Genomic DNA, 24,979 nt, shown 5'->3' with positions numbered 1-24,979 from the left:
GACCAACGTCCATAAGCAAAATAAGCTCATAAAAAACAAAAAAATAGCTCTTAATTTGAATTTTATGAGTTTTTGTTCTTTATTTAACTACAGAATGAAATCATAATAATCAAATGTTTGCTCGGACGGACAGATGCAAGGCTATATGCCCCCACAAAGGTGGGGGCATAAAAAGCAAAATCTGAAATAACAAGCATTTAGGTAGAATGCTTAGCACATCTTGCTACATTACATGTTGTCAAACTGGAAGAAGCATTCTTTAAATTTTCATGATCGTTGGACCAGCTTAGAAAATTTTGTTTATAAAACAAAATGGACAATAGATACAAGACAAACATAAAAAATAATTTTAATGAATAACCCAACTACCATATCATTGCACTATTTTATAATGTTAATAGTTCTTGATCAGTCAACTTTCTCCTCTATATAACTATAGGTCTCTGTGGCATACACAAGTTATAATGTGCATTCTTGTCCCAGAAATTACCATCTTTCCATCCACACCAACCCTGAATAAGAAAAAGAAACATAAGACGGCCATTATTGCTGAGAAAATGGAACAAGAGGGCCATGATGGCCCTGAAGTCACTCACTTGTATATAGGCCCCCCAGGGTGGGGCCAATTTAAACCCCAGGGCTTTTTTTTTAACAAGCTTGGTAGACACTCATTAGAAGATGTTTCATGATAAATATCTAAGCTCTAGCTCTTTGAGTTTTTAAAAGAAGATTTTAAGTTTTTACTTCACACATATAGGGAAAAACAATGACCCCCCCCCCCCCCCATCGGCGGGTCTTATTTTTACCCCAGGGTTTTTATTTGAACAAACTTGGTAGACTAGAAGATGTTTCATGCTTAATAACTAAAGTCTAGCTATTTGTTTTTTTTTAAAGAAGATTTTTAAGTTTTTGCTATACACATATAAGGAAAATCAATGATCCCTGCGGGGTGGGACCAATTTTGACCCCAGGGCTCTTATTTGAACAAACTTGGTAGACACCCATTAGAACATGTTTCATGCTAAATATCTTAGCTCTAGCTCTTTGGGTTCTTTAAAAGATGATTTTTAAAAAATTTTACTATATGCATATATGGTAAATCAATTACCCCCTGGGGCGGGGCCAATTTTGACCCCAGGGCTTTTATTTGAACAAACTTGGTAGACACTCACTAGAAGATGTTTCATGCCAAATATCTAAGCTCTAGCTCTTTTGATTTTTTAAAAGAAGGTATTTAAAGTTTTTCCTTTTGGTTGGCATGGCAACCAGAGTTCTGCATGGAATTAAATTCTTTGAACAAATTTTAAAGGTTACCACCAAAGGAACATTCCTGTGAAGTTTGGATGAAATTGGCTTAGTGGTTTATAAGAAGATGTCATTTAAAGTAAAAGTTTACGGACAACAAACGTGGAAAAAAAGCGATCACAAAAGCTCACCCCGTCACTTCGTGACAGTTGAGCTAAAAAAAATAGAAAGATATACAAATTTTGAAGAGGTCCACTACACAATAATACATACCTTTTATCATGGCTGTTTAGTTTCAGTCAAGAATTTGAAAGCTATCTCTATCTAAATCCAAGTAACTGTAAGTCAGGAAATGCTACGTATAACATATATAATATATGGGTCTGAAGTTTCTGACAAAAACATGTTTAGATACTTCATTCTAATATCTATATTTAGATCCTGTGACCCACTTCTCCATCAGATCAGAACCATTTATATAATAACTGTTTAAGAATTTATGTAAAGTCTAATGACATTCAATTAAAATGACTTTTAAGTTAATTGAAATCATCCATTGAAAAATGAAAACTCTAAGTTCAATGGTACTACAATGATTTTCACATCAAAAGTAACTTTATTCCAAACTTTTAACCTACTAACCTCATAATGCATGTAATTTGAAGTTCTTATATCATCAATAAATTTATGATGATTGAATGCTGTGTATCAAATTGTTCTTAAATCATTTTAATGAGAACAAAGTCTGAAGGCCAGACAGACAGCAAAATAATTTCCTCAACTACACAGGAGAACAAAAAACTTTTATAAATTTACCTTGTCAATGATTGTCTTTAAATCCTCTGCTCCTGTATAATGAGGATCTAGAATAAGGAAGTTAATATCTCCTGTCACTTCATTATAATCTATTCCTAGGATAGTGTGTGCAAGTACTCCACCTCCTGTAATAGTCATTGTTAAATAATACATTAACCTTTACTTCGGAACTTGTTCACTTTGAATTTAAAACATTATCACATCTAACTGTCGGTTTCCACTACAATGGTTATTGTCTGTCATGATCATGGCTATATTAGGAAAAGCTGGTCATTAGCTTCAATAGGTTGGACCTGTTATAATCACAACAATACTGGGTACATGGTTTTTAGACTGCAAGTATGAGATAATTTAATGCTGGCTACGAGTTGCCACTTTGTTCGTTAGGAACAGCTGTCATAACTACTATACAGACTAATGAAAGTCATTTCCAGTCATTACTTTACTGACTATACCACTATACTGAATAAGGCCTGACATTATCACCACTATACTGGTTAAAGTATGTCATTATTACTACTATACTGGTTAAAGTATGTCATTATTACTACTATACTGGTTAAAGTATGTCATTATCACCACTATACTGGTTATAGTATGTCATTATCACCACTATACTGGTTAAAGTATGTCATTATCACCACCATACTGGATAAAGTATGTCATTATCACCACTATACTGCTTTAAGTATGCCATTATCACCACTATACTGGTTAAAGTATGTCATAATCACCAATATAGTGGCTAGGGCCTGTCATTATCACTAATATACTGGCTGAAGCATAATTATCACTAATATACTGGCTGAGGCATAATTATCACAAATATACAGTCTGAGACATAATTATCACTAATATACTGGCTGAGACATAATTATCACTAATATACTGTCTGATAAATAATAATCACTAATATACTGGCTGAGACATAATTATCACTAATATACTGGCTGAGACATAATTATCACTAATATACTGTCTGATAAATAATAATCACTAATATACTGGCTGTGGCATAATTATCACTAATATACTGTCTGAGGCATAATTATCACTATAATAATAATATAATAATAATAAATACCACATTTATATAGCGCCCTTTTCATTAAAATGTTCAAAGGCGCTTTACATCAATCATATATGTCTAAAACAATATAAATGAACAGGATTATGAACATTAAAAATATTTTGCATTAACTAATTAAAAGTATAAATTATGGAATTATTTTTTTACATATTAATACAATAAAACTTAAAGATCCTTAAAACTCACTTTACAATATTATTGTCATAAAAATGCTAGCAATGGATTTATAATAATAGATAAGATCTTGCTAAATCATCGTTATAAAACAATAGAAATACTAAATTGATTTAAAAAATTGTTTGTTTTAAAAAAAAAACTTTTTAATAAAACTAATATTCAAATAACAGATACTTCGTATTCACTGTTTATAAAATTCATTCATAACAGTCACTGATTATTTTCCATAAGCTAAATTGAAGTAGTGTGTTTTAAGATGTTTTTTGAAACTTTCTACTGTGTTACAGTTTTTTAGATGACTTGGTAGTGAATTCCATAGCTTAGGAGCTGATGCCGAAAAACTCCTTTCACCAAATTTCAGTTTAGTTTTTGGTTGCACTAATCGTACAGGTGCATTTGAAGAGCGCAGAAGTGGAATAAACTTGAATCATTTCCTGCATATATGATGGAGATTGTTGTTTCAGTGACTTGAAAGTATGTAATAAGATCTTGTAATTCACTCTATATTCGATTGGCAGCCAATGAAGATCTTTCATCACTGGTGTAATATGATCTTTCCTAGATGTACGTTTAATCACACGGGCTGAAGTATTTTGAACAAGTTGAAGTTTTTTCATGGTTTGTTGAGGTATACCATATAGAAGAGCATTGCAATAATCCAGTCTTGATGTCACGAGAGAGTTAACGAGTGTTTTTGTAGCTTCTTCGTTGATATATTTTCGAATACGTCCTATCTTACTTATTTGGGCATACGAAGATCTGCACATGGAGCTAACATGATGTTCCATATTAACCTTTGAATCAAGGAATGCACCCAAATTCCTTACACTTGATGACTGTTTGATTTCAGCTTGGTCCACATTGACAGTTATATTTTTCACTGAGTCTGTATTGCTACCCGACGAAAAGACTATAAGTTCTGTTTTGTCTGAATTCAGTTTGAGAATGTTGCTGTTCATCCAGAATGTTATTTCTTTTAAGCAGTTTGAGACAGAATCAAGTACAAGTTCAGTTTTGGTGTTGTCCAACGGTTTGAAAGAAATGTATATTTGAGAATCGTCAGCATAGAAGTGACATTGCAGACCATGTTTTCGACAAATTTCGCCGACAGGTTTTGTGAAAAGTATGTAAAATTTTGGTCCTAATACAGAGCCCTGAGGGACACTGTATGTCATATGCACAGGGTCAGATAGTTCTCCATCAATACAAACAGTCTGATAGCGACCACTGAGATAAGATCTACACCAAGCGAGCACTTTTCCAGTAAAACCAAAGTCACATTCGAGTCGATTAAGAAGAGTGTTGTGGTCAATCGTGTCAAAGGCAGCAGATAAATCGAGCATTACTAATATTGTAACTTCGCCTTTGTCAAGAGATTGGAGAATGTCATTTTGCACTTTGATAAGTGCAGTTTCTGTGGAATGAAATTTCCTGTATGCAGATTGATTTGGTTCATGTAGATTGTTAGTGTTGAGAAACATATCAAACTGACAGTCAGCCGCAGATTCTAGAAGTTTTGAGTCATATGTTTCATTAGCAACTGGTCTAAAGTTTTTCATAATTTCTTGATCCAAATTGTCTTTCTTTAATAGTGAGACATAATTATCACTAATTAACAGTTGTGGCGGCGTGGCCGAGTGGTTAACGCGTCGGACTAGTAATCTAAGGATTGCTGACCACGTGGGTTCAAACCCTGTCAGGGGCAAGCCGCTGTTTCCTTGAGCAAGAAACTTTACATTCATTGCTTAGTACTGGTTGGTTCCAGGAACGGATTCGAGAGTGTTTCAATAAGCTTATAGCTTCCAACACAATCGAACTAAAATAAATTTGTATAAACCAATTAACAGTCTGAGACATAATTATCACTAATATACTGTCCGAGACATAATTATCACTAATAAACTGTCTGAGGAAGGTATTTATCACTATATAATACAGAATATCATACCTATCATTATAGGTGTGCCCTGTGTCAGGAAATGTTGAGCTAATTCTCTCCCTTTACCAGCCAGATCACCACCAGAACTTACATTTAAAATCTTTGATTGTACCTATCAGAAAATGTTAAAGTAACTGGACCTTTAAAGAACAGCAGTTGATTTAATATTTAAGCCACATATTAATATTATCAATCATTAAAACAAAACACCCCTAAAATTATTTTTTTTTAATTTCATTGTAAGCTGTCACAGAGATTCTGATGGTAAATTAAACATTTAATAAAAGTTCCACTGAGGCAATACTCGATAGAACAATTACAGAGGCGAAATTGTACCAAAAGAAATATATAAAATTTATTGTTGTTAATAGCTCAGATTATGACTGCAGTATTCCATCAAATGTAAAAGAAAAATATGCAGTCTAATTTTTTCTAGATAACAAAATAATATAAGTAATGGACGTTAATGACTTGATTTTTTTTTTTTTAATCAATTAAATCCACAATGCAATTAGCCGGAACTTTTGTTTTGATATTACAAACTTGCATGCCTAACATTCAGTGAAATCCTTTTAAAGTTATTCTGTGGAAACCAATTACAGACTGTTGGAAAAGGGGCATAACTCTTCAAATGAGATGATTGAAATAAAAATTGAATATAACAAATATATACAGAATCATTGAAATCCTTTAAAAGTTATTCTGCTGAATCCAATAATTTCACATACCAGATTGCTTAAAAAGGGGCATAACTCTATTAATACTAATGACATGTGTTTACATATAACACACATGTCAAACTATGCGACCAATAAAGAATGATTTCTTTTGTTATTTTCTAACTCAATTGGTAGATTAAATGTTAAATGTAACTAATTTCACATAGATTAATAAATAATAAGTGAAATATTTAAAAAGAACATGATATTCCATTTACTTTATTATTCAACACAATGCAATACAACAAAATGTTTATATGTATAACTAACCTCTAAAAGTGTATCTAGAACAAAGCTGACTTCCATAGATCCAATCCACTGCCTTGAGCCAACAAAGTTTGGCTCTTTATCACCAATGTCAACTAAAGTCTGAAAAAATCGTGCTTATTATGTAGATTATACATATATCTGTACAAATAGAAAACTGGAAGAATCATTTGATATCTAACTTAGAAGCAAACAGTGTTAGACATTTTGCTACAAAATAACAGAATAAAGCTAGAAGGGCTTTTCCTCACAAAAACATATGTCTCCCAAAACAAGGTATATCAAGCAATAATTGAGATATTTGAATTTACAAAAAACTTTAACCAATGCAGACGCCGACGCTGACGCCGACACAGACGCCGGGGCGACTACAATAGCTCTCATATTCTTCGAATAGTCGAGCTAAAAAGTCGAGCTTAAAATAGCATGTACTATGACAAAGACAAAGTTTTAGATAGAAAAGTTCTGCACTAATTTGAAATAAAAAAATAAATATATGATAATCCTACCTGTTGTATTTCTCTATGAGTAGGTATATTTTTTTCTGTATAGCCTTGAAGTTTAAACCAGGATACAAGTGTCTGTAATGATCTGTAGGCACACCCCCATTTATTATCATCAAATCTATCTTGCATATAATGATGATAGGTGTAGTTACCATTGACTGTATATTGTTTACCTTCACTCACTGTAATGTAGTGATACTATATTTATATACATTTCAGGACAATCAACAAGTTAACTACTAGAACTATCGCTAAATGCGATTCATACCCCCACCAATGTCCTTGACAGAAGATGACTTGGAAAGGTGGTTAAGAGAATAACTTTAGTGGCACAAATACATATCATTATCTATTAAAGGAAATTATCTCTGGTGAAAAAAAGACTAATTGTACGATATTAGTATAAATCATGTTCGAAACAGTTACAAATAACCTTTCATTTTCCCAATGTACTAGACATTTTCTAAGTCAATTTTTGACCTTCAAGTGTGGCCTTGACCTAAAGCTGGCACAAGGGTAAGATGGGTTCTGCACATTGCCAAGTTGGGTGAACATTTGAGTAAAGTTTGAAGAAAATCTTTCCATTAGTAAAGAATTTATAGAGCGGACATAACATATTGTCTAGTATTGATTGAATGTAAATTTAAAGACTTAAAAAGGGGCATAACTTTGTCAAAATGCAATACAGAGTTATGAAACTTGACCTGCATATCTTATTTGTGACACCTCATATATCTTCTAAGTTTCAAGCAAATACCTGTGCTAGTTTAATAAATATTCAAGTACATGTTAAAATTTAAGAACATTTTCTAAGTCAATTTTTGACCTTCAAGTGTGACCTAGACCTTTAGCCAGCACAAAGGTAACATGAATTCTACTTTGTTGAGGTGAACATTTGAGTAAAGTTTGAAGAAAATTTTTCCATTAGTATAGGATTTATGGAGCGGACACGACATATTGTCTAATATTTGATTAATGTAAATTTGAAGACTTAAAAAGGGGCATAACTTTGTTAAAATGCAATACAGAGTTATGAAACCTGACCTGCATAATAAATTATCTTAATTGTGACACTTCATATATATTTTAAGTTTCAAGCAAATACCTTTTCTTGTTTCAGAAATATTCAAATACATGTTAAAATTTAAGAACATTTTCCAAGTTAATTTTTGACCTTCAAGTGTGACCTTGACCTAAAGCCGGCAAAAGGGTAACATGGGTTCTGCACATAACCTTGTAGAGGTGAACATTTGAGCCAAGTTTGAAGAAAATCTTTCAATTAGTGTAGGAGTTACAGAGCGGACACGACATACTGTCTAATATTTCATTGTTTGATATTTGACCTTCAAGTGTGACCTTGACCTTGAGCTGACACATGGGCAACATGGGTTCTGCACATCCCCTTGTTGAGGTGAACATTTGAGCCAAGTTTGAAGAAAATCTTTCAATAAGTGTAGGAGTTACAGAGCGGACACGACATACTGTCTAATATTTGATTGTTTGATATTTGACCTTCAATTGTGACCTTGACCTTGAGCTGACACATGGGCAACATGGGTTCTGCACATCCCCTTGTTGAGGTGAACATTTGAGCCAAGTTTGAAGAAAATCCTTCAATTGGTATAGGATTTATAGAGCGGACACGAAAATGGAGACGGACCGACCGACGGACGGACGCGACAAAGCGAATCCATTATAGCCCCCCCCCCCCCACATTTTGTGTTGGGGGTATAATAATTAATAAGTTGATTAAGACTATGCTATCTAAGTGATCCAAAGGTAGATTGGGTGGGAGCATTTTTTACCCCAGGGGCCTAATTTATTCAACTTTTAAAGTAAAACTTTAACCCTTACAAGAAATTTTCACAAAAAAGTATATAATTCAGTAGGAAATATTTGTGAAGTTTCACATGAATACTAGTAGTCACAGTTTCAAATGAATAACCTTAGTGGTTAATAAAATTTAATTAAAACCTTAATTGATTTGAAGCCAGTGCTAGAGGGCATAAGATATGTTGCACTTTCTCTCATGAACAGTCTAAATGAAAACTTAGTACTACCATTTTGTACTATTTGTTTTTATTTTAACTACTCTCAAGAAATCTTCTCTTTCCTGAATTGTGTAGGATAGTCTCCCTATTATTTCAATTATACTATAGTCCAGCTAACATTTCTTGAGCTTACCATCATACCATGTTTATATAACTAAGAAGATCTATTATTTTTCAATATAACTGCGTATTTTATTACAAAAATTCACAATCCTTCAAGATCCGTCATTGTATGGCTATAAATTCTTTATTTACTGACCTTTAGATTTCAGACAATTCAGATGAACATTTCTCAAATAACTACCATCTTGTCTTTCATCAGAAAATCTGTATTTATTTGCTCTTCTAAACAGTGGCCTGTCTATTGGTAAACACAGACACTGATGGATAGATCTTCGGTGGTTCTCTAGAAAATTCATACATTTATTTAATCAAGGGGCAGGACATGAAGCTGATGTACACTTGGTCCAAACAAGCAATATGGTTGTAAACTTGACAAAATGAATATTATCTCATAAAAAGTATCTCAAGCTCAAATTTTTTCTAGTTTGTTGGTTTATATATGTTATTTTGACACAAACTGTTTTAGGACAGAGTTATTGAAGATATAAACTTATCATGTGAAAGTGAATGTTCTGGTCGAGTAAGTTTTAAAGTTCTAAATACAAGATGTAATACATGTATGTTTCTGTCATTAATATCTTGTTCAAAAGAAAGCTTAACCATTTTGGGTTGCAAACGTTTCTTTTTCACTCAAATATATAACTTTACAACTTGTATTAAATTGTGTCCATAGGACACTGATGTCTCTACATTAGGTACACTGATTGGCTGTAATTTTGAATAAAATCAAACGGTCAAAATGGGTGTAATTTAAAAAAATCATGACAGAGTAATGTCCTCTTGCCTGGAAGTGAGGAAGATGGTCAATAAAACAAGTATCTAAAGTTTCAAAGTAATATCTAAAAGGGTATAAGAAATAAGTGGGGTGGTATGAAAATCATATTCACATGTATCATCAAGTATTATCAACCTAGCTTTTGTACCACTTTTTGAGTTACGACAGGAACCAGATTTCTTTGGATAGACAGAATGACAGACATTCCAAGTTTAAAGAAATTCTATTGAACAGTTTTAATTTTGCCTATATGCCTATATGAAAACTCCCGAAAATGTCTTTAATGAAAATGATAATACAATGCAATCAGGCCACTGATAATTTAATTTAAGTATTTGTTTTCACCATCAACAAAATAAACAAACATGGTTGGCCATCAGTGATAACACTGACTACTATTCAAACTAATCCTTATACAATTACCATGATCATATTTGGGCCTTTAGTGATCTGTGCAAAATTAATAATACTGTCGCTAAAACATATCATCAGAAAAACACACTGTCACTAACTTTACAGAAGTCATGTTCAACCCGTTCAACCCATTCCTGCTAATTTAGTTTATGTGATAAGAAGAACCTAACATTTGTGTCTTTCCATGATAAATTTATTAAATTCATTTAATAAAAGTGATAAATTACATAAAAGTTACTTGACACAGTCAAGTGATCACTTCAATTCAACTTTTAATAAATTCATATAAAAAATCTTGTATTTAATAAATTGTCTATATTGACATTATTCAATAATCATTTCAGTTTTCCCACGTTCTTGATATACTTCATTAGTTAATTTTGAATCTATTCTATATAGACTGGAATCATTATATAACATTTCATTCTTTCATACATTTTTTACTGTTCACATATCAACAATAAAAGTAAGAAATTAGATATTGCGTGTAAAATGTCAAAGAATTTGGCAAAATCCAATTAAATAGTTACATTAGAATTAAACTTAGCAAAAATATACCTAATTGTTCATCCAAGATATTCCATGGGTATATCACATTAAATAAAGTTGGAAGATCAAATGGCTGGAAATGGTAAACTTCTGGCAGTATAAACTTATTTCCCTGTGTAATAAAAAAGAAAAAAAAATAGATAAGTCAACAACTGTATTTCTGTAAATCTGGTACTCTTCACAATTTTTCTATTTTAGCTACTATCTATGAACCGGTTAAGTCAAAAATTTTGATCATGAATACAATAAATAATTGTAAAATAAATAATGTGTACAATGTTTTATATCATTACTTATACAGATTTTTGACAGGATATATGGTCCTACATAAAAGGCTGTTTGGAAATAGTGGCTCTGGTTATATTGCAAACAACAAATTTATGATATATATAGGATTATATAACCTGTCAGGAATATTTATAACGAATTTATAATACCGCAATCTTACTTTTTTGAGAAAAAACTATATATATGTTATGATTACCCAATGAAAATAATGTTTCAAACTTGCAGTATAATAAATATATATAATAATTAGAAATGTGTCCATAGGACACAGGTGCCCCCACACTCCACTGTTTTGTCAATCTTATGACTCTAGGTCAAATATTTTTTGGGCTACATGTGCCACAAGTTGAAAACTAAAAATCTAAAAAGCAAGAACTTTACAAATACTGAATGAATCTAAAAGGGCAGGAACTTTACAAATACTGAATAAATCCACACAAGCAAACCCAAAGGTGCACAAGTACATACAGTATGCTGACCAACATTCTTGTAAACTTTCAGGCCTACAGGTCAAATACCTTTGAGCTATGCATGAACAAGTTGAAAATTGCAGATTATACTAAGTCAAGGGCAATAACTCTGACAAAACTGAAAAAATCCACATGCAAAATCCCAGGTGCATAGCTTCACGGTGATGTTGATCATTATTCCTGTAAAGTTGGTTGATTCTAACTCAAGCACTCAAAGAACAAATAACACAACATAATGAAACGGTTTTTACTAAGTCAAGGGCAATGGCCAAACCCAAGGTGCACAACTACAAATGCTGACCAACATTCCTGTTAAGTTTCATGACTTAAAATTCAATAAATTTTGAGCTATGCATGACACAAATTGAAAATTGAATATTTTCACTAAGTCAGGGGCAATAACTCTAACAAAGCAGAATAAATCCACAAGTGAAACTCCAGGTGCACAACTTCACATGCTGACAAACATTCCTGTAAGGTTTCATGACTCTTAGGTCAAATATTTTTTGAGTTATGTGTGACACAAGTTAAAAATTGCAAATTTTTACTAAGTCAAGGGCAATAACTCTAAAAATACTAAATAAATCCACTTGAAAATACCCTGGTGCACAACTTCACATGCTTAACAACATTCCTGTAAGGTTTCATGACTCTAGGTCAAATACTTTTTGAGTTACATGTGACACAAAAGAGAACGGATGGACGGACAAGGGTAAATCTAAATGCACCCCCCACCTACAGTGGGGGCACAATAAAAATATGAAGGTTTAGTTTAAACATATTTTTATTTGTTAATAATTTACAATTTAAGCAGAAAGGAATTGGATCGAGAGCTACAATAGCTCATGGTAGTCCTCTCCTTTATATGAAATATGAAGGTTTACGAACAGTTATTTTTAACCTGGTAATTCCTTTTTGCTCATAATATATACAACACAAAAAGCTAACATTACTTTACAGATAAATGTGAATAGATATTGTATAGATAACAATAGATTAATGATAACAATAGTGATAAACAGAATTCTTTTGCACTGTTGTATAAGTATTATCAACAAGTATATAATGCATATTTTACAAACAATTAACTTTTTGTCAAACACTTTGTATATGTTAGTGTTTATAAAATGAAATTCTAACTAACCCCAAAAGAAGCCACTGGTAGGGAGCAACCATGGCTTCTTAATTGTTAAAATGTTCACTTCATAAAAACTAACTTACTTAGTGTTTAACCTCATACGACCCTACTGGAACACCTCCAGCCTATAGAAAGTTGTTTAGGGTGGAGTTCAGGGAGCTGTTATGTCATTCAATATATAAATAGCAAAGGTAAGACACATTTATTTACATAGTGTACCACAGAATCTCTTCAATGTGGCAATCTTCTAAAAAATGTTGGATGTGAATGATTTTTCTGATATCAACTTAAGCCCTTTTTTCTATGATTTTCTTTCTGAGGGTTTGAGGACACTTTCTATGAAATTTACTGAAATAACCCCTAAACTCTTCAACTTAATAAAAGAGTGACAACATTTAGCTGTTTAAATGATTAAGAAGGATAATTTATTTTTGGAAATTGGAGTATTTTCATTGGTCAGCATAATTATGATGTTGAACTCTTAACCCATTACCCGATATACACACCTTTTAATGCCTTTTTCACCACCCCCCTCCTCTTTGTTGTCTAAAATGGTGAAAAGATGCCTTATTTAGGCCCCCCCCCCATATGTTTTTGTTTGAGAAAATTGTTTAAACCCCTAGATCGCTCACCTGACCCATCGAACTCATCCGAACAATTACCTAGACAAGCATTCTAACCAAGTTTCATGACAGGTGAGTCAAAAATGTGACCACTAGAGTGTTAACAAGGATTATCCATATTTGAGCAGTGTGACCTAGTTTTTTACCAAGGTGACCCATATTCGAACTTGACCTAGAAATCATGAAAACAAACTTTCAGACCAATTTCCAGGATACTTGGATCAAAACAGTAGCCACTAGAGTGTTAACAAGATTTTTCTATTTTTAGCTCCAGTGACCTAGTTTTTATGATTTGTGCCAATTTGATTAGTATTGAAGGAGTTTTTATAGTTTTATAGCAATTTGAACTTGTAATGGTAGACTTTTCACTGAAAACAGCCATTTTCTCAAAATGCTCATGAAGTAATGGGTTAATTAATACTATAACCAAATATGACAAAGGATTAAAAAAAAATCATAATAAAACAATTATGTTGGTATATGAAATCAATAACTGTCATTAATTAAGGTATGTTAATTGTTTAATGTGAATAAGTTTGACACAGTATGAAAATTAATGCAATATTAAATTAAGACTTTGTTCACTGTTATATTGCAAAAATAAGGTTAAAGAATTATTCAAATATTAATTTCTAGCCCTGCCTTTGTGAATTAATGATTCCATAAAATAATTTACAAAACAAAGATTACATTAATATAAAGTGATTACAGTATTCTTTACCAGTAAATGTCACTTATATAACAGATATTATAGTATAGAAGATAAAGTCTCCTAACAACAAATTTATTACGTGAGAATGACAATTACTACTTTGTCCTAACAATAATATCAGCTTTTTGTAAATTTATCCTTTAATGAGTTTCATAATTTTGTTGTTCATATATGTAGACTATACCTAATGATTGTTTATCAGCCTGTTAAGACACAAAATGAGGCTCTTCCTGTCAAGTACTGACCCCAGACATGTAACAGTCTTGTCTTTTAAGAGTTAATTTTGAAGCACAAAGTGGTCATAATTTAAATCTGTTCAATTTCCACAGAGTATTAGCTTAAGAATTGAATTTTGAGCCGAAAGTTGGTCACAGTCGCCAATGAGCAACTAAACATACAAACAGTATAAGTTGATGATCATCTAACAAGTTATTCAAGTAGCAATTCAAATATAGAACGCTTAGTCTTTATGGCACATGCATGTATCTTATCATAATTAAGTTTGCTGATTGCTGAATTCAAATTGCTGCATGTGAACAACCAGTTGCTGTGTGCAAATTTCCAGTTGCTAAGTGCAAACTGTCAGTTGTGGAGTGCATATGACCAGTTGCTGAGTGCTAATTGTCAGTTTCTGAGTGCATATGACCAGTTGCTGAGTGCTAATTGTCAATTACTAGTCGCTGAGTGCAATTTGTCAGTTGCTAATTGTCAATTACTAGTTGCTGAGTGCAATTTGTCAGTTTCTGAGTGCATATTACTAGTCGCTGAGTGCAATTTGTCAGTTGCTGAGTGTATATGACTAGTTGCCGAGTACAAATTACTAGTGGCAGAATATAAATTTTTAGTCACTGAATACAAATAACTAGTTGCAAATTGTCAATTGCCTGTAGTGCATATGACAACATGTAGATGCTGAGTGCAAAATGCTAGTTGATGAGAGCATATTTTCAGTTGTTATGTGCAAATTGCTAATTGCTGAGCACAAAAAGTACCAGTTGCTAAATGACAAGTTGCTGAGAGACCAAAGTTACTGATTTCCAATGCCAAAAGGCTAGATTTAATACTTTTTTTATACCATGTACTTATTATTTGTATTAAAATTTTTCATTTTTAACAAGGCAGTCTGAAGGACAGCTATATCCCTTGTCTCAGCCAAAAATTGAAACGGATAACAAGTGCGAGGAGAGCTTAGACCTCAAAATATTTGTGCTAAGTTATTTTAAAAACTTTTCATTACTTTAAAAAGTTATGAAGCAAATACGGAATGTGAACTTTTTTACATTTGACCTTAAAGAGTGATCTTGACCTTTGAGGTAGCAACATTGTAGCACTCAGCACATCATTTCATCGTTATCACTTGTGCAAAGTTATCTTAAAAACTTTTCAATAGTTTAACAGTTATGGCACAGACATGAAAAGTGAACTTTTTACATTTGACCTTTAAGTGTGATCTAGACCTTGAGGGGTAGCGACCTGGTTCTTGCCTTCTGCACACAGACTCATAATGGTGATCATTTGTACAAGGTTGTTTTAGTTTAGTTTAAAAGTTTTGGAGCAGACACAAAACTGTAATGGATGGACAGAAAGACAGACTGCAGAGAAGTAAAAATCTAATTTACATTACTTTCTCACTGTCTTAAACTTTCAAAAACCAAAAGTCAAAAGTCACTCCTGTCATTTCTTTATATGCTTCAATGTCACTTGATAATTGTGACTAGACAACTTTTATAAAATGCTTATAGATTGTGATTATCTTATTAAATGTATTTTTCTACGAATATTAATTTTGTTTTAAGAATATCATCATTTTACATATAAAGTTCAAACAACAAAGTGACATCAATTATAAATGTAACAGTCAATCTGATTTCTGAAATTTAACTGGCTATAAGCTATATAATTATATATAGTGTAAATATATGACAGAATTATCTGTATCTAACAAATACTGACCTTGGTGTTATCAAAGATACACTGTTTCATGGCCATCAGTTGATTTTTTATAGCTTCACTCATAATAACTACCATGTCTGATACCAGGATCTCCCTTTCAAATAACGATACAACATCTAAATGTAACACTAACTTTACTGTCTTTACAGCCTCTGAAAAATAAATGTAAAAATCTGTAATAATAAAGTCAATATCTCAACTCAACATACATGACTGTACATTAATTAAGTATGTTTATACATGTATCTGGTACAGGTATGGGGTCACAAGGCCCTACACAAATAATCTTCATCTAAATTTAAGACAATCACAATATCCATATCTAACTTGCAATTCCAAGTAGATCTATATAATGTAATTCAAAAAATAAGTTGTGAGGGATAGTTGTTTCTTTAAGAATAACAAGAAGGGAAATAGCTCCCAAATCAGCCTCAGCTTATGTTCGAACTCATCTGAGCTATCAACTAGATAAGCATCCTGACCAAGTTTGATGATGATTGAGGCAAAAATGTGACCGCTAGAGTGTTAACAAGGTTTTTCTATTTTTAGCTCCTGTGACCTAGTTTTTCATCCGAGATGACCCATGTTCGAACTCATCCGAGCTATCAACTAGATTAGCATCCTGACAAAGTTTGATGATGATTGAGGCAACTAGAAATGTGTCCATAGGACACGGATGCCCCCACACACAACTGTTCTGTCAATCTTATGACTCTAGGTCAAATATTTTTTGGACTACATGTGCCACAAGTTGAAAACTAAAAATCAACAAAGGGCCACAATTCTGTTAAATTTAGTCGCAGCAAAAATTCCTTCCTTTGCTACAATCTGCACATTAAGGTTGTTCATCCCTGGAAGTTAAAGCAAAATCTGCCATCCGGTTTAAGATGAGTTGCGTTCACAAGATTTCGGGATGTACGGACAATCGTACGTACGGACGGACAAGTGCAACACTATATGCTCCCACTTTGTGAGGGCATAAAAATGTGACCGCTAGAGTGTTAAAGAACAAGTGTGGACGGACGACGGACATTCAAGGATCCTAAAAGCTCACCCTGAGCAAGCTCAGGTGAGCTAATAATAGTATAATAGTGTTCATGTAATAGTAACAGGCCTAGAAATGTTCTAGATACAATAATTCCTCTTATTCCTAAAGGTTGGAGACAAGCTTTCGTACAATCATTGTGACCACATGAAAGTTGAGTGACTGTGGTAAACACATATTTCCAGTACTACAATAATGCATTACTTCTCTCTATACTTGTAAGACAAGACAACAGAATACGATATTGAGAAACAATTTCAGTTCACATCAAACAATATAATATAACTACTATAATATTTTTACCCGACAATCATCTCTTTTACAAGCTTTATCAATCAATTATGAGCTTATTATTTCATGACAGCTTGTAATTAGATTCCTTAATTTAGTACAGTGGAACCTGTCTAATCCGAACTTGTCCCGACCTGAAGAAAAGTTTGGATTAGAAAGGTTTCCGGATTAGAAAGGTTTCCGAATTAGAGGTTTTTTAACATGTTTTTTCATGTTATTTGCAAAATAGTTTAAGGAAAGAAAACGGGAATGCATTTGAAATTGCAATTTAGATATTTTATTTTTGCAGTCTCTTATCGTTCATTTAATACATGTGAATACAAAAATAAAGAAATAAAAATAAATAAATAAGCAAACATATTATGTCCTCAAGGGTAAGTTAACCTACGATGTTAAACAGGATGCCGAGACATGATTTAATATTCGTACCAGCATTCGTCAATTGTTGTTTACTCATATCCGTTTCAGCCACTATCCGAATTCACTGACAGTTTCCATTAATTTTCATTACTAATTCACGTATCATTGAATCCATTACAAAGGATTGAAATATATTTCTATTGCATTTTATCAAAATATTTATTGAAGGTGACGAAAAACAATCAATAAAGCAATTATAGAAGATATGAAGGCAAGCTAAGTGTAATTTCCACACCTTCACAGATCATACATTTCACCCATTAATCAAGCGAAATAACACTTATCAGTTTGGTGTATATTTACACCTTCAAGATGAGCGATTATTTGTTATTTTGAATGAAGTTGTGACATTTGGCAAAATCTGTTCGGATCCGAGAGGTAAATTTTAGAGCAAAATAAGAACAAAAATTGAAATAATCGACCAGACACTTCGTTCGGATAAGAAAGGATTCCGGATTAGAAGGGTTCGGATTAGCAAGGCTCCACTGTACAAGTAAGATGTAATTTTGATTAATCACAAATTTCCAACTTAAATGAATTTTAATTCATCTCACAAGTAAGTTTGGCCAACAAGTCACTTTTAAACTTCTTATGCTTGACAAAAAAAAATTACATCTATTCAAACTGTAAGAGACATGTTTTGTATGTTTTTTATTCAATCAATTACCTGAAAACTGTATTTTAATGCACATATTCAACTCATACTTGATTTTGGATGTGTACTTTTGTGTTATAGCAGCCCAAAATATATAGGCAAGATAAATATATAATACACAAAAACATGCTGCAAGAATGAAACTGTGTAAAAAGTATGACCGTTCATCCTTTCCACTATTTAGAGAATGAAATGGATTTTATTCAGAACTCAAAGAAACTAATCTCATATTTTTGTATACAAGATGCTAAATGATCTATCATCAGAACAACTTAAGTCCTATGGTCTTCACAACACAATGATACAGTGCAACACTATGTTAGATCTTAATTTTCCAAAAGCACATTTAACTGTTAGGCAGTTCAAGTGTGGAATGATATTCCTCCTGATATCGAATTTCATAATTCTAAAAAAATGGCCCTTTTTCAAAACAAATTCAAACATACTTACATAGTAGGAAGTGTGACTAACCTGTATTATAGTTTATCACTGGAGAACATGTTGGTATTGTATCAGTGTAACCTGCACTGTTCAGATTTGTGTACATGTCAAACATCAATATCTCCTGCTTAAAACACATAAAATGAAAATAGTTTAAACTGGTGAAGCAACTCACAAGATTTGCAAATGTTTTGGAGAAAGCAGTGGTCTTAATACTAAAGTGTTACATCTTAACTAACAAAGCATGGGTTTGAGTTATATTTGAGTCAAAACAAACTTTGTATCTGTTTTGAACATGTTTTTACCACAGTGGTAAGTCATGGGAGCTGATTGAAAATGCATGATAATTTAACATCTATTACTATTAAGTACTTATATTTAACTTTTTCTATACCAAACAACCTTATCATTTATGTAAAAACAAACTTATAGTATTCCATGCAATCAATATTAAAACAAGAGGTATACCAAATATTAAGAGGCAGGGATAAGTAGTTGCTAAGAAAAATGTTATGAAAATTTCCTTCCATTGACCATTAATGTTGAAAAGTTAACAGGGTTAACATAAGTGACAGACCTGAAATTGAATCCCTTGTTATGGGACCATGTGTTTATGCTGCATACCAAATATCAAGAGACTGTGAAAAATAGTTGCTGAGAAAAATGTTACAAAAATTTCCTAACATTTCCACCAATGTCGAAAATTTAACTAAGTTAGTTAACATGAAGTGGATGAGTGACAAACTTGAAATTGAATCTCCATTATAGGACCACGTGTTAATGCTGTATACCAAATATCAAGAGACTGTGATAAGTAGTTACTGAGAAAAATGTTATGAAAATTTTTCCCCGCCTGCTGCCAGACATTCATCATATAACCCCGGTTTGCACCTGTGCAACCCTGCCAAAAATGACCCATGTACCCACACACAAGTTCTTGCAACTTATATTAATCACTTTTGAGTCCGCTTCCTGGAACCAACCAGTACTGGTGTCATATGAAGAAACATGGTCATGACCCGAGTGGGGCTCGAACCCTCGATCTCTGGGTTGAGAGGCAGACACCTTAACCACTAGGCCACCGCTCCCCTTTACCAATTTGTTTGTAATGTTTGTTTGCTTCATTGCTTTTACAGTGCACCAACACAATTTAGGTCATATGGTGCTGAAACAGGAAAGATGATTTTGGCTAACCTCAGTTGTTACAAATTTAAAACACCAGGGGTCAAAATCACCTCACCTGTTGGACCTAAGAGATGCATAGACTCCAGTTATTCAAACCCATTTAGTCACCTTTTACGATCATGCAGGGATAAACGGTATTAACAATTCAAGAAACAAGTTACATGTTCAATGCAATTAATGACTAATTTTGCAGTATTTATCACTTTATTTCTACTGCGTCACTTTTTCTGCATATTATGACCTATTTTTGATAATTTTCTTAGATTTGTAAGTGCTGTTAACGACATGTAATTACTTTCTTTGTTCATTTGACACATTTATGTATTGATGTCTTTTAAAGCATTAAAAAAAAAATTCATGAAAATTAAAATTAATCTGGAGGCATGCTGCTTTAAAGCAAAATTCTAGCAATTTTCAAAAATTTAACCTTCAAAGTCATTTATGAGTTTATTCTTTTTGAAGTCTTGTTCTAAAACTGTTGGTGTCAAGTATGAAGCCATCAAAATACTAGTATGTAGACAGTATGATACAAGAATATATCTTAGGTAAGCAGCTAGTAAAACTATATTTGGTTGGCTTCCATGCAAGCCCAATATGAGTTGTCAACCTGTGTACTTGTCCAAAAAATTTCTGTAATATATTAAGTACATTGTTAATTAATAAGTTTATTCAGTATGTAAATTTTACCAATCTAGTTTACTGTATTATCATACCTTGTGCTTACTCTTACTTCTTGTAACTCTTTGTTGATCCTCATCTTCAATTAGACCAGCCAGATGTGTATATGTAGCATTATCTGGTAATTGTTGACAATTAGACAGGTTAATCAGTGCTTGTGATGACTGGAGATGATATACTGTACAATCTGACATGATACTATCAACAACTCTATCTATCTCTGATGTTACACCATTTTTCCATGTATCTAATCAATAAAGAAAATAATAACATTAATTAAAACAAATGTTCCATATATATTGTTTATCATAAATCTAGATTGAAGAAACTAGCTTACTGCTTATAAAACTGCCTTTTAGTAACTATGCCCAGGGTATAACCTTATACAAATTCTTCAAACTGTTTAATTAGATAAATGAAAATTATGTAAAATGAATATCCCTAAAGAATTGCCCACATATGGCAGAATATTGGCAACATATGGCAAAATAACATTAAAACAAGCCAAAGCATACATACCTGTTAGCTTATAAAAACATTTAAAATATCTATAACAGCATGAAGCTTGGTAATGGTTTGATAAACAAGAGCTGTCCGTAAGACAGCGCGCTCGACTTTTTTATTGCTTGCCAATAAAAAAAGTTTTTGCAGTAAAAGGCAATACAAGAATCTCTGTATTTTTAAAGTGAACAATGGCCATGAGCATTAAGATATTTAGTGAAGAATTATTTTACTGAATTGTGTGATACCCTTATAGCAATGTTTATATGACATAATTTATGGTAAAGTAAACAAGTGGATAGGAATGAATTTTTTTAGATTTTTTAAGTTTTTTAGTGCTTGCCTATAATACAAAACATTGACAGTTAAGGGCCATAATTCAAATAAAATCTTTGACAGAATTACCTTCTCCTGGACATGTTTGGGAATCATGATTGTAAACAAGTATTCCAACTTTCAAATTAATATCTCAAACAGTTCAGTCAAAAAGTGGACTGGTACTAAAAACTTAACCAAGATTCTAAGTCGATAAAAGGCCTTAATTTTTAAAACAAATCCTTGACAGAGTTACCTTCTCTTGCGTACAGATGGGGGTAATGATGTGAAATAGCATTAAAAGTTTCAAAGCAATATCTCAAAGGGTTAAGGCAATAAGTGGATTTTACCCATATTCAATGTATTTTCTAAGTCAAAAAGGGGCATAATTCTGTCAAAAACCTTGACAGAGTTATGTCCTCTTGTCTGTTGATGAAGGTTGTGATGGTAAACAAGTATGGTCAGTTTCAAAGCAATACCTCCAATGATTTTGAAATAAAGTGAGGTGGTACAAAAAACTTAACCAAGCTCAATACACTTTCTAAGTCAAAAAAGGGCCATAATTCTGTCAAAAACCTTGACAGAGTTATGTACTCTTGTCTGTAGATGGAGGTTATGATGGTGAACAAGTATGGTAAGTTTCAAAGCCATACTTGTAATACTTCTGAAATAAAGTGGGGTGGTACGAAAAACTTAACCAAGGTGTGACGCCAACGCCGACGCCAACGCCGACGCCGACGCCGGGGCGAGTAGGATAGCTCCCCTTTTCATAGAAAAGTCGAGCTAAAAATGATACCTCTTACTATCCAGTTTTATTACATGCTTTGCAGTAGTAAATGAAATTATATTTGATAATTTTCACAGTGAAATTATATTTGATAATATTCACTGTAACCAGACTATATATTTTGGAGAAACAAGTAGATAACTGCATACATTGTGTTAAAAATGCAGCAAAATTCGAGAAATTAACAGAACTTAATTTCATTATTGGAACGATGATATCATGATGTAATGACATTATAAAGAAGAACACATGATGTCATGCGGCAAAACAAGTAAAAATGGCTTAAAATCACTAAAACGCATGAAATAAATAGAAAATTTGTTTGTTTTGCATGCAAGATTGAAATATATCTAACTGTGAACACCAGCTATTATATTTTCACTCATTGCTACGTCACTTGTGTAAATATTACATCTGGTGTTCACTCAGTGCAATATATTTTGATCTTACATGCAAAGCAAACAAATATCCTCTATGTTTTATTGGGTCTTATGAGAAAAGTAACTACTAGAAATATACCAGTAGCCTATGATGGCAAAAATTAAACATTCAATTCATTTTCTATATAAAAGTCACTTGAACAATCTCATTATAATATAATTAATAAATACTAAATGTAACAAAAAACCTTCACTATCAGGTAAACGGTAATAGTCTAGGCTAAGCAAAGAGTCAATCATTGATTTATACACTAGATGACACTGTTTGTTTTTGTTTTGGTTTTACATCACATCGACACAGTATAGACCATATCACGACGTTCCAGCTTTACTGGTGGAGGAAGACCTCAGATGACATTTTTACTCATTAAACTTCATGAAAATCTGGAGGCTTGTAGCTTTAAGCAACAAAACATAAGTCTAAACTAGAAACGTGTCCATGCTACACAGATGCCCCTACAATATAATATTTTTACTTCTAAGTACCACCTTGAACTTGGTGTTCAGAATCAAACCAGCAACCGTTTACATGCATCTACTTTGTTTTAACAAGGCCCCTTTCACACTTGAAATTCAGATTGGCATGTAAGTTTCTGTACCTCTCATGATCTTACAATTAAACACAATCCAATGTGTATAATAAATCCAGTCTTAAAGAAGTTGATAATATTTGTAAGAAGTAACTATCTATTAGTATATTTTGAAACATACTGCTACCTTTCTTTTCTATGGTAAATGATATTGGTACATCACATTTACAACGGCCAATCACAAATCTTGATAACAAATCAACATGCGTAATATTGAACTCTGCAGTAGTCTTTGTATTATCTTCTGTTACTAACTCAGCTGACTCTATTAATCCTTTACTAATGTAAAGGAAAACTTTCTGCTTTGAATCATTAGACTGAAAAAGAACGAAAAATATATTTACATGTAAGAGGGTTGTTTAACACAACAAATATCTAAATAATAAACATTTATTTTCTGACAGAAAGGTTTAAAAAAAAATTAATCTGCATTTGCATAAACTAAACTTGACAGAGGTCCACATCACAATGCTACAAACCTAATGTCTAATATCAAATGCCTAAATCTTTCTTTTAGGAAATCTTTTAAATCTTTCTTTGTCTAGTAACAAATGCCTAAATCTTTCTTTGTCTAATATCAAATGCCTAAATCTTTCTTTGCCTAATATCAAATGCCTATATCTCTCTTTGTCTAATATCAAATGCCTAAATCTTTCTTTGTCTAGTATCAAATGCCTAAATCCTTCTTTGCCTAATATCAAATGCCAAAATCTTTCTTTGTCTAATGTCAAATGCCTAAATCTTTCTTTGTCTACTATCATCTGCTGGTCATGAACAATCATCATACCAAGCTTGAAGTTCCTAGGCCTAAGCGCTCTTTAGTTATTAATCGGAAACAGGTTTTACCTACAAGGTAAATGTGACCCTGACCTTTGACCCCTTGAATCCAAAATCATTAAGGGTCATCTGCTGGTCATGAACAATCATCAACCAAGTTTGAAGTTCCAAGGCCTAAGCGTTCTTCAGTCATTGATCGGAAACCGGTTTTACCTACAAGATCAATGTGACCTTGACCTTTGACCCCTTGACCCAAAAATCATTAGGGGTCATCTGCTGGTCATGAACAATCATCAAACCAGGTTTGAAGTTCCTAGGCCTAAGCGTTCTTTAGTTATTGATCGGAAACCATTTTTACCTACAAGGTAAATGTGATCTTGACCTTTGACCCCTTAAAACCAAAATCATTAAGGGTCATCTGCTGGTCATGAACAATCATCATACCAAGTTTAAAGTTCCTAGGCCTAAGCGTTCTTTAATTATTGATCGGAAACTGTTTTTACCTCCAAGGTCAATGTGACCTTGACTTTTGACCCCTTGACCCCAAAAACATTAGGGATATCTGCTGGTCATGAACAATCATCATACCAAATTTGAAGTTCCTAGGCCTAAACATTCTTTAGTTATTGATCGGAAACCATTTTTACCTACAGGTCAATGTGACCTTGACCTGCATAATTCTGTTAAAATGCTTGATAGAGTTACCTCCTCCTGTCAACAGGTTGGGGTCATGATGGTGAACAAGTGTGCAAAGTTTCAAAGCCATATGTCAATGGACTTTGAAAAATATTTGAACTATTACAAAAACTTTAACGTAAATTCTAAGTCGAAAAAGGGGCATAATTCTGTCAAAATGCTTGATAGAGTTACCTCCTCCTGTCTACAGGTTGGGGTCATGATGGTGAACAAGTGTGCAAAGTTTCAAAGCCATATGTCAATGGACTTTGAAAATATTTGAACTATTACAAAAACTTTAACATAAATTCTAAGTCGAAAAAG

At 32.7% G+C, this 24,979-nt stretch overlaps 1 protein-coding gene across 2 annotated transcripts in view; it reads right to left on the bottom strand.

Moving 5' to 3' along the window:
* Positions 1–337: 337 nt before the first annotated feature.
* LOC132725174 (ufm1-specific protease 2-like) overlaps positions 338–24,979 on the bottom strand; it is a 33,503-nt gene continuing 8,861 nt past the window's right edge. The window contains exons 4-14 of one of the 2 annotated variants that reach the window (XM_060710261.1): positions 23,331–23,520; positions 20,606–20,817; positions 18,738–18,834; positions 15,856–16,007; positions 10,681–10,783; positions 9,070–9,216; positions 6,763–6,941; positions 6,257–6,355; positions 5,277–5,379; positions 2,062–2,186; positions 338–512 (exon numbers count right to left, since the gene is read on the bottom strand). In XM_060710261.1, the coding sequence (XP_060566244.1) occupies positions 426–512; positions 2,062–2,186; positions 5,277–5,379; positions 6,257–6,355; positions 6,763–6,941; positions 9,070–9,216; positions 10,681–10,783; positions 15,856–16,007; positions 18,738–18,834; positions 20,606–20,817; positions 23,331–23,520 (1,494 nt within the window). In that variant the 3' untranslated portion in view covers positions 338–425. The remainder of the gene's footprint in view (positions 513–2,061; positions 2,187–5,276; positions 5,380–6,256; positions 6,356–6,762; positions 6,942–9,069; positions 9,217–10,680; positions 10,784–15,855; positions 16,008–18,737; positions 18,835–20,605; positions 20,818–23,330; positions 23,521–24,979) is intronic. The other variant, XM_060710262.1, reaches the window with a different exon arrangement.

Source organism: Ruditapes philippinarum, unplaced genomic scaffold, assembly GCF_026571515.1.
Source record: "Ruditapes philippinarum isolate M1 unplaced genomic scaffold, ASM2657151v2 ctg1425_1_1_1_1, whole genome shotgun sequence".
NCBI classification, from domain to species: domain Eukaryota; kingdom Metazoa; phylum Mollusca; class Bivalvia; order Venerida; family Veneridae; genus Ruditapes; species Ruditapes philippinarum.
The sequence above is the reverse complement of the archived record's forward strand: the minus strand, read 5'-3'. Positions and strand labels throughout refer to the sequence as shown.